This window comes from Macaca nemestrina, chromosome X (assembly GCF_043159975.1).
Source record: "Macaca nemestrina isolate mMacNem1 chromosome X, mMacNem.hap1, whole genome shotgun sequence".
NCBI classification, from domain to species: Eukaryota; Metazoa; Chordata; class Mammalia; order Primates; family Cercopithecidae; genus Macaca; species Macaca nemestrina.
In genome coordinates, this window is record NC_092145.1 from 135,956,845 (window position 1) to 135,973,834 (window position 16,990).

The following is a 16,990-nucleotide window of genomic DNA, read 5'->3' on the forward strand; positions in this document are numbered from 1 at the left end:
CCTTGCTTTACCACTCTGCAGTGAGGTTACTCCTGAGAAAGTGGTCATGAGGAAGAGGCCAAACAGACCCTGGAAGCAGACTCAGGAATTTGGGCAGAGAACTTGAGTGTTCTAGAAGGAGGATGGGGGTCTCCATACATGCACCCTGTCTCCTTGGCCCATGGACTCCTCAGAGGAGGAGAGCCAAAGCAGGACCCTTAAAATGGGGCCCAAGGCCATGATTCAGGGCACCCCCTACCAACAGGTGAGGTACTAGAAAGGCAAACAAAATGCTGTTGGGGAATTAGTGGAAAAGGAGGACGGTTCACCAGCTCTAGAGCTGAGGCCTAGTTGACCATCCCTCCTGGCATAGAATACCCCCTGGCCAGAGAAGATACTTGTCCCCCAAATTCAGGTGTGTACCTCCTGTGATGGGGCTGACACAGTTTGCTTCCTCAACAACTCCCTTTTCTCTGAGGCTCAGGGGCTGCAAAGGTTCCCTGCAGACTGGGAGATTACACAGGGCTCACCACATAGCTGCTTTAGCTCAGAGCTCAGAGGAGTGCCCCCCCCTTTTTTTTTTTTAATTCACATAAAGTGCTATACAAGGTAGCTGAGACCTGCTGCCAACCCATTTCCAACTATATGGACCTGGGCGATTCTCAGAGCTCTGGAGCACCCCTTGTGGTAGGAGAGAGTAAAATACAATTTTTTTTCTTTTTTCCCTTTTAATATTATTATTATTTTTTTATTTGTAGAAATTTATGGGGTACATGTGAAATTTTGTCACATGTGTATAATGCATATTGATCAAGTCAGGGTATTTAGTGTGCCCATCACCTCAGGACAATACACTTTTGTTAACTATAGTCACCCCATTCTGTTATCAAACATTGAATTTACTCCTTCGATCTAACTGTATGTTTGTGCCCTTTAACCTACTTCTCTTCATCCTCCCTCTCCCACCACTCACCCTTTCCAGTCTCTGTTATCTGTCTTTCCACTCTCCACCTCTATGTGATCAAACTTTTTAGCTCCCACATATAAGTGAGAACGTACAACATTTGTCTTTTTTTGCCTGGCTTGTTTCACTTAAGATAATGACCTCCAGTTCCATCCATGTTGCTATAAATGATATTTTATTATTATTATTTATAGTTGACACATAATAAATGTACGTATTTGTGTGCTACAGTGGGATATTTTATTACGTGTGCCATGTGTTATGATTAAATCAGGGTAATTAGCAAATTCATCACTTAAACATTTATCATTTCTTTGTGTTGGTAACATGCAAAAGTTTTTCTTCTAGCTATTTGTAAAGATTCAGTAAAATTCTCTTAACTGTAGTCACTGTATGGTACTACAGAACTTTCAATATGAATCCCTGATACCATTTTAGTTCATGAGACTCTCAAAAGTAGAGAAGACCCCAGAAAGCCACCAATAAGTGTTTGGATAATAGACACCTCCATAATCCAAGGGTAAATGGCTTAATTTACTGACCCAACTAGGTCTGTGATGAGAATAGAGTATGTAGGGGTATTGGTGACTCTGTCCTCATTATCTTTGTTTTACAGTCATAATTAATCAAAACCTACCCTCTCACCTTTCTTGTGCTCATGACAAAGAATTACCTGCTCTAAGCAGGAATTAACTGAGGGAGTAGATTGGTAGCGATCCTTCTTTGGAATGTGAGACAAGAAGCTTGGAAATATAGTCAAATGCACTGTTATTCTAAGATATGACAGCAAGAAGCAATTTCAAAATATGCCTCTCTTGTAAACGATTGGGCCTTAATGACACAAGAGTAATTTTTCCATTACTGACAAGAGCAAACGAGTGTAAACAGAGGTGGATGATTTTTCCTGACAGCTGAACCAGGCTTCAGTTAGTATCAGGGAAACTTTCTATTTGAGTTGACCTGTCCGTGCTGCATCAAGTTGGGCCATCATTTCAACGGATCCAGTGAATAAATCTGGAGGAAATAATGTGCCCAGGACTTGGGTATGGTTTCGTTTTGTTTCTGTTTTAGTTCACTACCTGGTACTTACCTCTGCAGCGTGGCTTACCTTTGATGGCCAATCCCAGCCTCTTTTGGGGAATCATCTGTGCAAGACAAGAATAAGGATAAGGGCCCAGTGCAGTGGCTCATGCCTGTAATCCCAGCACTTTGGGAGGCTGAGGAGGGTGAATCACCTAAGGTTGGGGGTTTGAGACCATCCTGACCAACATGGTGAAACCCTGTCTCCACTAAAAGTACAAAATTAACCGGGAATGGTGGCGCATGCCTGTAATCCCAGCTACTCAGGAGGCTGAGGCAGGAGAATCACTTGAACCTGGGAGGTGGAGGTTGTAGTGAGCCGAGATCGCACCATTGCACTCCAGCCTGGGCAACAAGAGTGAAACTCTGTCTCAAACAAACAAACAAAAAAAGAATGAGGATGAGGATGAGGATGAGGACAGCCAGGCTTGGTGGCTCATGCCTGTAATCCCAGCACTTTGGGAGGCCAAGGCAGGTGGATCACCTGAGGTCAGTAGTTCTAAACCAGCCTGGCCAACATGGTGAAACTCCATCTCTACTAAAAATACAAAAATTAGCTGGGCATGGTGGTGCACGCCTGTAATCCCAGCTACTCGGGAGGCTGAGGCAGGAGAATCACTTGAATTTCGGAGGTGGAGGTTGCAATGAACCAGATCATGACACTGCACTCCAGCCTGGGTGACAGAGTGAAACTCCATCTCCAAACAAACAAACAAACAAACAAACAAACAAATAAACAGAATGAGGATGAGGGGAAGCCACAAGAGGGAAGAAGAGGGAAGAGCTAACTGTTTGGATCTAAAGAGAGGCTTTGCAGGGTGAGGGCTACCAGCAACTGTAGGGAGATATCTGATACAAATATAACGTCTATTTCCTTAGGCTCCCCAGATACTTTTCGACTCAAGTTCCACGCAGTTTTCTCCCTATGGCCCTCTAACCTCTCTCCATGCTGAGGATGCTCTCCTAACGGTACTTGTATTGTTTGGAAAAAATAAGTATTGTTAATCTGAGTTCAGTCAGGGAAGCAAAACCATGATGAGCTGTAGAGGAAGCGATTTATCATAGGAATTAGTCCCGGCCCCATTGTGAGAGGGATGGGTGATTGGAGGTCCAGGAGGAAATTGGAAGATGGGAGGAGCCACCCACCATCAGTCTGAGAAGCCCAGCACATCCAGCTGTGCAAGTGGAAGGGGAAGCCGGTTGGGGAGACCTATGGGAAGCTGTTCCCACCTCTATGGGTCTGCAGCCAAGTGTCTGGTGGTGGCCCTGGGGCTCCTGTTTGTCAACAGGGTCAGCACTCAGAAAAAAAAATCTGGACCCAGAGTGAGGGGGAGTGAGGACAAGCGGGATCCGCTTTCACCTCTACCTGTTTGTAACCATGCCTAACCACAACAACCTTTGGAAAGTAACGGCTCCTGCTTCACTCCCACCTCCTATATCTTGTGCAAATTCTTCTTTTGGTCATCTCTAACCCAACGCCTTCAGGGACGGGGATCCTGGGAAATGTGATTCCAGCTTAACAAGTCAGAACACTATGCACTACCACACTAGGAAACACAGTGTGGCCACCGGCAGAGCTCCCCCAGCCACTGGCAGGGTACCCAGATGGAGAAGATATAGGATGAATGAATGGTGGGGAGGGATTGGGGAGTCTGAAAAGCATCCTTCGACCAATCAGAGCACGTTTTACTGTCCTGGAGATTGAAACTGAGGAGAAAGCTACTAAGAGTTTTCCTGCTAGGATGGGACAAAGGATATCTTTACTTGGCAAAGGTGAGTTTAGGTGGAGCAGCTGCCTTCCCTCTGAACTGAGGTAATAGTCTGCAGCCAAAGTTTCCATAGCCCTTTGGTGCAGCTAGATTTAAAAAGAATCTTGTTCTCAGAAAGACTGAAGCACATGCATATTTAAAGAGTTCTTTTAACAGAGTTATCTGAGAGAAAATTACCTTAACACAAATTCCGAAGACTCCACATAGTTAAGATGCACAAATTCATTATCAATGGTGCTGAGAATAGCTCCTTGGAAGGGATAAAATGTTTATTAGAATCAATTAAAGTATGTTTGAGAGATTTATTTTCTCCATCTTTATTCTCCTATTTAAAGAAAGTGCTGAGTTGTATATTAACACTTCAAGGTCTCAGTCACTGTTTGTCTTGAAAAAAAGGGAGAGAAAATGTTTGTCATTCCAGGAGCATAATCAGTTGAGCCAGTGCACAATGACATAGTTAATTCACCAACGGAATTTGTTGCCATAGCTTCAGCGAGGGACGGGGTAGATTAAACAATAGCCTTTTTCACGACTGCAGCTTTCACCACAACCTGCCTGTCCCCACACAACAGGCCATCATAGCACTAGTTCAGAGCACAGCAATTGTCAGTGAACAACAGCCCAGAGGGGACAAGAGGAGGCTTGTGGTAAATAAAGCAAGAGTCCCCCGCAACTCAAATCTCTCCTTATTCAATAACTGGGACACTCTGAGCTCCTCCGAGCTTATCTTTGAGCACTGGGCACAGAGAGCCTGCTTGACCTTTGGTCAAGTAAGCAACAAAAATTTCATCCTGTGACTCAAAAGAACTCCAAAGGGAGGAGGCCTCCACAGAAGATAAAAAGATCAGGAGCAGGCATGGTAGGCCATCAGGAGTGCATCATGGAAGAGGACAATCGCGCTCCGCAATTGTGGCGCAAGGTAATGTGAATACTTTCTTACTGATTTTTGCCTTATTGAATATCAAAGTCAGTTCAAAAAGTAAAGTCCTATGTATCTGCGAGTGTAATGAATCTGTGCTAATTAGTAGTCGCACTAAAAATGGAAATATTATCTTCTCCATCTTAAGGTGATTAAAAAAAAAACAAAGAAAAACAAATTGTGACTAATATTTATTTATCCCCTTGCAGAGTATGTCAGCTCCCTGGATAGACTTAGATGACAAGAACAAATTTGCTTACTAAAAAAAAGGTCAGATCAATATGCTATGGGAGCCTGAGGGTATTGCAGAAATGTTTTAACAAAATGTTCTTTATCCTATCAAATGAGAAATTCTTCTAGTAGAAACGTCACAAAATCCTGATTAGAATATCCATTCCTTTTATTCTGAGATGGAGTTACGCTCTTGCTGCCCAGGCTGGAGTGCAATGGTGCGATCTCGGCTCACTCCAACCTCCGCCTCCCGGATTCAAGTGATTCTCCTGCCTCAGCCTCCCAAGTAGCTGGGACTACAGGCGTGCACCACCATGCCCAGCTAATTTTTGTACTTTTAGTAGAGACGGGATTTCACCATGTTGGCCAGGCTTGTCTCAAACTCCTGACCTCAAGTGAAGACTATCCATTTCTGAATTCAATGTTATGCAACTGTCATGTAAGTGAGACCTCTTTATATGGTCTTTTCTCTTGGGGAGGGGGTGCCCGGGGAACATGTTTCTAGGGGAGCCTTGTTAAACTGAATGAGTTCTAGATAGAGAAAGTTTAGGCAGTGGGACAAAGTGTTAAGAAGGACCCCAGATGATGTGAGGAAGAGATCGAGGGCCAGAGGCAACTTCCCAACAACGAGGCAGAGGGAATTTCTTTGCTTAACTGTGAAGCTGGTTTCACTCCACTACCCTGAGAATGAACACTGGCCCTGCTCTCTCCTGTCCTGGCATCCCGTCAAAAGCTTCTCATGCCCCTTGGAATGGATATGGGTGGCTGGTTTAAGCACCATATTCCTCAGAAAGTAGTCTAGGTTCATATCCAGCAGACACTTGAGCTACATGACTGATTGATCATTTTGCCCAATTGGTCCCTTCCCCAGTTGCCTCCATGTTATCTTAAATTTGGAGAAATTTGTATTGTATATTGAAGACTCATGAGTTTTACTAGCTGATTGTATTGAGTTAATGGGGGAATCAGGAGGCATTGATTGATTGATTGATTCATTCATTCATTCATTCATGCCTCATTTCAAAATTAGATTTGAAGTGGTGTCAAAACAACTAGAGTCGGGCCGGCCATGGTAGCTGACACCTGTAATCTCAGCACTTTGGGAGGCCGAGGCAGGCGAATCACTTGAGGTAAGGAGTTTGAAACCAGCCTGACCAACATGGTGAAACCCCCTCTCGACTAAAAATACAAAAAACATTAACCAGGCATGGTGGCAGGTGCCTGTAATCCCAGCTACTTGGGAGGCTGAGGCAGGAGAATTGCTTGAACCCAGGAGGTGAAGGTTACAGTGAGCCAAGATCACGCCACTGTACTCCAGCCTGGGTGACAGAGTGAGACTCTGTTTCAAAAAAAACAACTAGATTCAGTTCTGGACTGGTGCAGATATGGAAAGTTGAGATGATTCTTCTATGTTCCAGTCATGTAAATTAAATCTGTGCAAATATCATTCCGTATTCCAATACCTCTTGCAAATTGAAAATAGACAAAGGCCTCTAATTTCATGGTCTCCCAAATGTATCACTTATCATCATTATAATAGTTGACATTTTAGGGTGACATGCCCTGGACTAAGTACTTTCCATGCCTTATTTTATGTAATTATATTCAACAAAAGGACTCAAGCTCCTGACCACTTGCCTATGCTGCTAATTTATGCCTTGATTTCTCTATTAAATTGAATAGGCTTATTTAACCTCCTTGGGCAATTAAAATGGATTACATTATTAATGGTAACAATAATAAAGAAGTGATTTCATTAACATTTTTCTCATGCTTTTCGGTTCTCAGTGTACTTTTCTCACACAGGCAGGCTCAACTTCTGTAAATTAAACTTTCTGACTACCAGCCCTTTGTGTACTATACATTGATACCCCCAAGCTGTCACACAACCATTTCTGGTTACTGCTGGTGGTGCTACTTAACAGCCAATAGTTATAAGCATTGCTGTTGAATATTGAATCTGAAAGGTGAAAATAATCATGAACTTAATAATCTTTTATAGCTCTCTGGGGATGGAAACTACCTTTAAATAAGAGAGTTGAGTATTTATTTTCCACATATTTAATTTTGGTACTTGGTTGGTACTTATTTGGAAATAAAAGAATGCCCAAACATTACCTCAATTCCTCTTACCCCAAATACTGTGATGTAGATATTATTTATAATCCTCCCCCCTGCTTTTTTTTTTTTTTTTTTTTTTTTTTGAGACAAGGTCTTACTCTGTTGCCCAGGCTGGAGTGCAGTGGTGCAATCATAGCTCACTGTAACTTCAAACTACTGGGCTCAAGTGGTCCTCTTGCCTCAGCCCCCCAAGGAGCTAAGACTGCAGGCATGCACCACCACACCTGGATGATTTTTAAATATTTTGTAGAGATGGGGGTTTTGCTGTGTTTCTCAGGCTGGTCTTGAACTCTGGCCTCAAGCGATCCTTCCACCTGAACCTCCCAACACACTGGGATTATAGGTGTGCGCTACTGAGCCCTAGCCTATATTCCCATTTTAAGTGAGAAAATTAAAGCTCACAGAGCTTAATTGTCCAAGATAGCAAGGATAGAGCTGGAATTTGGGTTCCCAGCATCCAATTTCACTTTTTCTTTAAACCTACACTGTTGAATAAGGTAGCCGCTAACCATACACAGCTGTTTAAAATTAATTAATTGGCTGGGTGGGGTGGCTCACGCCTGTAATCCTGGCACTTTGGGAGGTCGAGGCACATGGATCACAAGATCAGGAGATCGAGACCATCCTGGCTAACACGGTGAAACCCCATCTCTACTAAAAATACAAAAAAATTAGCCAGGCATGGTGGCAGACGCCTGTAGTCCCAGCTACTCGGGAGGCTGAGGCAGGAGAATGGCATGAACCCAGGAGGTGGAGCTTGCAGTGAGCCGAGATTGCACCACTGCACTCCAGACTGGGCAACAGAGCCAGACTCTGTCTCAATTTAAAACAAAAAATTAATTAATTAATTAAAATTTAAAACTCAGTTCCTCAGTCACACTAGCCACTCTTTTTTTTGAGATGGAGTCTCACTGTGTCACCCAGGCTGGAGAGCAATGGCATGATCTCGGCTCCTGGGTTCAAGTGATTCTCCTGCCTCAGCCTCCCGAGTAGCTGGGATTACAGGTACCCACCACCATGTCCAGCTAATTTTTGTAGTTTTAGTAGAGATGGGGTTTCGCCATGTTGGCCAGGCTGGTCTCGAACTCCTGACCTCACGTGATCTGCCCACCTTGGCCTCCCAAAGTGCTGGGATTACAGGCATGAGCCACTGACACCAGCCACATTTTAAGTGCTCAGTAGTTATATGTGGCTCGTGACTATTGTATTTGGACAACGCAGATATGGAAAATTCCATCATTGCAGAAAATTATATTGAATAACACTGCTTTAAACCATAATGTCTCTTTTAGATATGTTGAGGCATGTCCTCAAAATATATTGCAGTTCTGTTACAAGTAATATGGATTTTAAATTTTACGGTAAAATCTCATTCATTTGAAGTCCCTTCATTTGCATAGCACCAAGTTAACTTTGATCTGCAAATTAATAATATAGATAAGAGTTAAGAAGATGGTTAAATGCACTTCAGAGACCAAAGATTTTTAAGCACCATCAAATAACTCCAGAAGCACTCACTTAGATGCAAGCAATTGATATGATAATTACACATCATTTTTATTTATTCATTAAAACAGGGATCCCCTAAGGTGCCCTTGTAGGAAATAATGTGGTTAGCCTTGTTATTTCTAGCAACCCTTCTGCTGTTTCGAAATTCTATGTGAAATCATTTTATACTACTGGTTTACCTTCCTCCTTGCCTTTGGATCACAAAGTAAAATGGTAGCATAAAACACTTTCACACTGAAATTTTGACTGGTTCAAGATCTAATTCCAAAGCCCTCACTTCTTCCACTATACTACGTGATTCCCTGGGAAAGGTACTCCTGTGGGCCCTGCATGGTGCCTGGTATGCATTAAGGGTTCAATAAATACCTGTTGATTGACTGACAGAGACAGTTCTTTCAAGAGACCAGTCATTGAAGTGGACTCCGATTTTCTACAGTGAATACATGTATCAAATGGAAAACTGCCTCCCAGTTTGTTCTTTCCTCTTTACCAGTCTTTGCTGCCAAGACTTCATGGTGACATAAGGGCTTCCTGTCTGTGAGAAAGAGATGATTCCCAGGCATTCAGCTTGGGGGAGGGGGAGTGTGATCTGGCCAGAGGCTTTGGAAATGAAATCTTCCAGCTCCTTCAGAAGTGAGAACAGGGTGGCAAACATGCTGCCTTCCCAGGCACCAGTCATCAGTTAGCTCCATCAGTCTTCAAATATGTGGGGCACATGTTCCAGGTCCCATGCTGGTTCTAGGTAATAAATAGGTGAGAAGAGAGAATGTTGAGTTGTTAGAGGAGAACGGTACTTGCATTTCCATAATATCCTTAGTGGAGGTGGTTTCTTACAGCTTGCTGGGACTGGTCATAGCAAACATTAATGCCATGTCTTTTTAGCAAAAATAAAACCCAATTCCTCAATTTAGCAGTGAGCATCAAAGGATATGGTTTGTCCCTTCCTTGTCTTCTTTAAGGAAAATTTTTAGCCATAGTAAGGAAAGAAAAATTAATAGAAACAATGTAAATGTTCATTAAATATTTAGTCCTTATTTGGAAGGAATTGAACAACTTAAAACTCTCCAAATTTATGAAGCTTAGATATCTGAACATTTTTAAAAAACCACTTAAAGGGAAAGGAGATATTATATTTTTACCTTTTTTTCTTTTGAAATAGAGTCTCACCATGTTGCTCAGGCTGGAGTGCAGTGGTGCGATCTCAGCTCACCGCAACCTCCATCTCCCAGATTCAAGCAATTCGCTGCCTCAGCCTCCTGAGTAGCTGGGATTACAGGCACCCACCACCATGCCTGGCTAATTTTTGTACTTTTAGTAGAGATGGAGTTTTACCATGTTGGCAAGGCTGGTCTTGAACTCCTGACCTCAAGTGATCTGCCCGCCTCGGCCTCCCAAAGTGTTGGGATTACAGGCGTAAGCCACTGCGTCTGGCCTTATTTTTACCTTTTGTTCCAAACATCAGTAGGCCTTCTTTCCTCTTATCTATCTCCCTGTAATTCCTCTACATGAGCCCTAATATTACAGGTATGTATGTGCACAGCCTTCAAGCTAACTCAACGCAGTTTCGTGTCCTTCAGAAACTATGGGGTAGGCTGATTTGAGTCCTCTTAACTCACTTAGTGGATGTATAATCACTGCCATAGGCTGCTCTGCTGACAGTTCTCACTCTGAACATTGACAGGTAGAGCAGAGGCTAATTCTGAATCTGGTTCTCCACTTGATCTTAGCCAAAAGGCTGAGAAGCGACGTGAATCTGGCTCTCTAGAGTGCACTAACCTCTTCCTGGCAGACCCTAGATCCCTACCCAATGTGGTCCTGTAATGCAAGTCTTGGTGACCATGCCTTCCCTAACTCCTCCTTGGCTCCCTGAAACAGCCCAATTACCATGCAAGCACATGTGGAATGAGAGGCTAGACTTGTGAGTGTCTCTTGTGAAACCTGGGGTTTCCCCAGTCTTCCCAGTGCTGGGAACTATGGGGGAGAAAATAAGTCTCGTTAGTCTCTCTTATTTTTGTCCTTTATTCTCAATGACTTGGAGCCAGCTCTCAAATACTATGGGGTAAAGAATAATGGTGCAATTGGCATAAAATTAATTTTGCCCCATTCTCACAACGAGGCCTCAAAAAGTGAAATATACTTTTTATTTCAGTCCTGCCCCAGGTATTAGAACATTTTAAAGTTTTATTTGTCTTTCCATGAACTACAAATTCTTTCTCTCTCTGTCTCTGTCTCTGTCTCTCTCTCTCTCTCTCTCTCTCTCTCTCTCTCTCTCTCTCTCTCACACACACACACACACACACACACACAGACGTGGAAAGAGAAAAGAAAATTTAAAAATTGGTAAATAAGGCCCAGGAGAAAGAGAAAAATAATACCTGTTTCAAATCTTTTTTCTTAGCTCCATTGATTTAAGTCATAAATAAAAGTACAGAATAACTTAATGATAATTTCTTTTGAAAGACTAACATGATAATTTTTAATAGTACCATTATATTTACCAAAAAATCAATCTTTAAGAGTTTGTCCTACGTATATCTTTACATATATCTTCTTGTTCTATATATCCTTTGAGAGTGGAGATGATCACATTTATCTTGGATGCATGACTTCCAACATGCTTAGTAAATGTTTGTTGAATGAGTGAAAGGAATTTAAATCACTGTTTATTCTGTATCCTCCTTGCCCAGAGGGACTCCTGAGTTTGTCCATTTAAGGTCATCTCTAGGCTGTTCAGGAGAATGAGTGGGTTTCAACCCAGATTTTGAGTGAGACATGGATCAATGTTGGATGGACCAACTCCAACTTGACTCCAGCCTCTAAACTGATCAACATTATCATTAACATCAACAACACAGATGTTGTGATCACTGTTTACAAGGCTCTCCACCTCAACCCTGCCAGACTTCTAGGGTTGTTAGAGGTTTCTGATGTCTGAAGGCCAGGTGATACCCACCTAGAGATACCACAGATGGCCGACTCAACCTTCTACAACTCCTCAGCTTTCTCAGAGGTGGGCAGGAGCTGGGCCAGCCTCGAAGAGAGATAGGTAAGACTTGTGCACCTACCTGCCTCATAAATTTTCTTCCATGTGGTTATTACATCTTTCTTTAGGGTGGCAAATGAAGGACTTTCTTAAGTCTCACACAAAGAATTCAAGACAAAAAATGGAGAATTAATAAAAAAGCTCTGTAGGGCTTTCTCCATTATACAAGGTAGGAGAGAGTTATAATCACCAGGAAGTACACTAGAAGTTTTCTTACCCTCTACAGTGGGGACCAGTTGGTCAGTTAATTGAAAAATAAAATGGGGCTGGTCGCAGTGACTCACGACTGTAATCCCAGCACTTTGGAAGGCCGAGGCGGGCGGATCACCTACAGTCAGGAGTTCGAGACCAGCCTGGCCAACATGATGAAACCCTGTCTCTACTAAAAATACAAAAATTAGCCGGGCGTGGTGGCCTGCGCCTGTAATCCCAGCTACTCTGGAGGCTGAGGCAAGAGAATCACTTAAACCCAGGAGGTGGAGGTTGCAGTGAGCCGAGATCACGCCACTGCACTCCAGCCTGGGTGACAGAGTAAGACCTGTCTCAAAAAAGAAAAGAAAAGAAAAATAAAATGGGTATAATGGGGACTCACTTAAAAATGATAAATGCATACATCAAACATTTTATTTAAATTTAAAATAAATATATTATTAATTTGCCAAACCTTTGATTGGGCCACTGATTAGAGCTCTGTGTTATATTTTTTCATTAGGCAGACACATATGCACTGCCTATTACTTCCATTTTTAGTTTATTCTAAATTGTGTGAAAACTTAAGATATCTTCAAAACACTTTGAACATGGAATCCTAGGTGTTTTGCAATTTTGTCCCCTAGCTTTTATAGTTGTCTTGCCCTCACCTAATTCAACAGTAATTTTTAATTTTAATTTTTTTTTTTTTTTTTTTTTTGGAGACAGAGTCTTGCTCTGTCGCCCAGGCTGGGGTGCAGTGGTGCGATCTCGGCTCTCTGAAACCTCTGCCTCCCAGGTTCAAGCGATTGTCCTGCTTCAGGTTCCCGAGTAGCTGGGACCACAGGCGTGCGCCAGCATGCCCAGGTAATTTTTGTATGTTTAGCGGAGATGGGGTTTCACCATATTGGCCAGGCTGGTCTCAAACTCCTGACCTCAAGTGATCTGTCCGCCTCGACCTCCCAACGTGCTGGAATTACAGGCGTGAGCCACTGCACCTGACCAGAGATGGGCTATTTTAACAAGAGAAATATAATCTGTTTGTGGAGCAGTGTCTGAATCCCCTTCATCTCAATCCTCCCCCATTGGTAATAGTTGGAAACAAAGACTAAAGAGCTGTCAGGAGATGGTACATCCTTTCCACGAGTTTATAAAGTGATGCCCCGCTTTCACAGTCTATTAATTAAGAAGGTAATCAGTGCATGCTTTGAGTTTGGTAAGTGAAACTTGAAGGCAATAAAATCAGAACACTACTTGGATTTTTTTTTCTCGTAAAGAAATGAATAACAAATTAGGGCCACAGAGCTAGAGTAATCACATTTTGAATTTCTCCTGAGCATGTCTTTAATAACCTGTATGTGTTGGGTAAGAAGAACAAAGAAAGGCAAAGTTAATTACCCAGGAAAAGCTTCACCAAGAAATTTTGGTTACATTAGCTCAGGGTTTCTCAACCTTGGTATGACTGATATTTTGGGCTAGATAATTCTTTGTTGTAGGGGCTGTCCTGTGCATAGGACATAGGATGTTTAATAGCATCCCTGGTCTCTAATCACTAGATACCGGTAGTACTCCCCTTCCCCAAGTCATGACAACCAAAAATGTCTCCAGACATTGTTAAATGTCTCCTGTGGGACAAAATCACCCCCATTCAGTAGCTGAGAACTACTGAATTCACCATATACATTCCTTCTCATTCCCCATCCCCTGGAGCCCTCCAGGGTTTGCTGTGTGTGGTTTGTTTGTTTGTTTGTTTGTTTGTTTGAGACAGAATCTTGCTCTGTCACCCAGGCTGGAGTGCAGTGAAGTGATCTTGGCTTAGTACAACCTCCGCCTCCTGGGTTCAAGTGATTCTTCTGTTTCAGCTTCCTGAGTAGCTGGGATCACAAGTGCCCATCACCACGTGGCGGCTAGTTTTTGCATTTTTAGTACAGATGGGGTGTCACCATGTTGGCCAGGCTGGTCTCAAACTCCTGACCTCAAGTCATCCCCCCAAGCCTCGGCCTCCCAAAGTGCTGGGATTACAGGCGTGAGCCACTGTGCCCAGTCAGTTTACTGTTTTAAACACTTAGAATAAAACTTTTCAGATCAAGGCCATCTATCTACATTTTCCAGGGAATTATTTGGAAAGAAATCGACTAGATCAAAATTACTTGTACAGATAACAAGAAGGGCTCTTTGCATTTCTGTATTGAAAAGTAGCAGGCAAAAAAACAAAGGAAGATGGTCTAATAAAGGTATTTATTTAAGGCATTCAGCCAAACACTTGACTTATATTTAATCCCCACAAACCCCCCAGGGGGCATTAATAGCTTTATTTTATTGTGGAAGAAACTGAGGCTTAAAGAGGTCATGTACTCGCTCAAGAACACACAGTTTGTAACTTACTGGTGGAGCTAGAAATCTGACAGCAAAGTTTGTGCATTTGTGCATATTGTCTCAGTGTATGTACTTAGAATGTCATACATCTAAAAAAGCAAGGTGACCAGTTTTTATCCTTCTTAAAATATAATTTTTTATTAGGGAGAGCTTCAAGCATACACAAAATTAGACAAGATATTAACAGTACATTACCATTTGTACTGTTCATGTACTTGCCACCTACTTCAACAGTAATCAACTCATGACCAATCTTGCTTCATTTAGAGCTTCTCAACCTCAGCATAATGACATTTTGGGCTAGAAAATTGTTTGTCACGGATGTCAAGCACACACAAGACAAGGCAAGGTCTGAATGACTTGACTGGTAAAAGTATAATCACTTTAAGATGAAGACAGTTTATTACTTACATAGCAAAGAAAAGAGTAGCCAATGGTGCCAGCTTCGTACTGTGCTTATCCCACATACCAAAAAGGACACTACAACAAAAGGGGCCAGATAACCTCGACTCCCATTGCTGAGGAGCCCACTGTAGATTGCAACTGTTTTTCTGTTCTGTAACTTTGTACTAGGAGGGGCAGGGCAGGAAGCCTCATATCCCAACCCAAACAAAGAGACTATTAGAAACTGCTTCATGACAGTTTCTCAGGGGAGATAAGGAGGTGAGTGGCAAATGGCCCTGGAGCAACTCCTCACAGGCCTCTCTGTTCCAGGAGAGCTTGCTCCAGGAGGCTCACAAGGCGTTCTCCAACACTCAGATGAGCTGCACGTCAAGCCTTTGCTTCTATGGACACATTCAAGGTCGTTAGGGTGCCATTATCTTACAGTGGACGATTGTCCTGTGCATTGTAAGATGTTTAGCAACATTTATGGCCTTCACCCACTAGATGTCTAAAGCACCCCAAGCCCCAAGATGTGACAAACAAAACTGTCTCCAGACATTGCTAAATGTACCTTGCAGCAAAATTGTACCCAGTTGAGAACCACTGATCTTGAGCTGTATTCACTCCTCACATCCAAACAACATACTTCATCTGCAAATATTTCAGTATGTATTTCTAAAATAAAGTTTTGAAAACATAAACACAATACCTGGTGGGGGTTTTTTTTTGTTTGTTTTTGTTCTTTTTTGTTTGTTTGTTTGTTTTTGTTCGTTTGTTTTTGAGACAGTCTCACTCTGTTGCCCAGGTTGGGGTGCAGTGGTGCAATCACAGCTTACTGCAGCCTCAACCTCTTGGGCTCAAACAATCCTCCCATTTCAGCCTACCAAGTAGCTGGGACTACAGGTGCATGCCACCACACCCAACTAGTTTTGCTTTTTTATTTTTAGTAGAGATGAAGTCTCACAATTTGCCCAGGCTGTTCTCAAACTCCTGGGCTCAAGAGATTCTCTGGTCCTGCCCTCCTTAAGTGCTAGTATTACAGGTGTGAGCGACCTCAGGCAGCTACAGTATCATTATTATACCTAAATAAATTAACAATAATTCCTTCATAGAATCCAGAAATTGTTGAAATTTCTAATTGTTTTATAAACATTGCCATTTTTACAGTGTTTTGAATTAGGATTCAAATAATACAGTGTACATATTGCAATTGATTGATATGTCTTTCAGATCTCATTTAATCCATAGGCTTCTTGCAATTTTTTGGTTGAAGAAACAAGGTTTGTTCTACAGAGTTTTCCACAATCTAGATTTCGCTGATTGCATCCCTGTGGTGTTAACATACTCCTTTATCCCTTCTGTATTTCCTGTAAATTGGCCTCAGATCAAGAGGTGTGATCAAAGCCAGGTTCTATTTACTTGGCAGACTATTTCATAGGTAGCACATGTACTTCTATCAGGAGTACATAATGTTTGGTATTGCCTGTCTTTCTGTCATGTTAGCAGTAGTTGATGCTGAGTGCCTAAACCCAATCTTTCCTTAGGGGTTATAAAGTGGAGATAATTCATTACCATCTTACCTTCTTCATTACTCATTCTAAGACAAGATACTTCTCTTGTTTGGTGACCTAGAGGGACAGTTTGTATAGGAAAGTTTAAATAAAGGCTTATTTCCCAGTTTTCAAAATGCTTTTCTCTAGCATCTTTCAATGCAGACAAATGAGGCTTGGGGGTTTCTTTCGATAGTATTATGAACTCATGCATTGAAAAACATTAGATAGGTTTCAATCAATTGCAATTCTTATCCTTATTGATACTTAAACTTTTCATCTTTGGCTGTCAGGAGTCTCCTAAGTCCTTTTGACGATTTTTATCTTTTTTAAAAAAGGATAATAGAACTTTTATATTCATATGAGTATTGTTATCTTCACACTTTCAAATGATGACCAAAGACTTATTCCAAAAATGTTTTGAGCAATGGTAATACCATATGTGCTAGAGACTGCCATGGTTCACTGCTAATGGTTTTGTTCCTGTTGAGTTCCTGCAATTGAATGGTGGAGTGAGGTTATCCAGACCATTTTGTAGAAATAAAGGATTATTTTTCTTTGAAGATATGCTTATACCATACTTGCTTACTCAAGAGAATATCTTCTCAAAGCAAGGGTGGACTTCTGTGAAAGACCATTGACCGCATATAGCTACTCTCAGACACCCTTAGTGTCCTTTTTTTTTTTTTTCGAGACGGAGTTTTGCTCCTGTTGACCAGGATGGAGTGCAATGGTGAGATCTCGGCTCACTGAAACCTCAACCTCCTGGGTTCAAGCGATTCTCCTGCCTCAGCCTCCCAAGTAGCTGGAATTACAGGCGCATGCCACCACATCCAGCTAATTTTTGTATTTTTAGTAGAGACAAGGTTTCACCAT

The 16,990-nt window shown here is 42.1% G+C and overlaps 1 protein-coding gene across 1 annotated transcript in view; it reads left to right on the top strand.

The window, feature by feature from the left end:
• The first annotated feature begins 4,420 nt into the window (after positions 1-4,420).
• LOC105478244 (phosphate cytidylyltransferase 1B, choline) overlaps positions 4,421-16,990 on the top strand; it is a 114,592-nt gene continuing 102,022 nt past the window's right edge. The window contains exon 1 of the mRNA XM_011735379.2: positions 4,421-4,711. Within this exon, the coding sequence (XP_011733681.1) occupies positions 4,649-4,711 (63 nt within the window). The 5' untranslated portion in view covers positions 4,421-4,648. The remainder of the gene's footprint in view (positions 4,712-16,990) is intronic.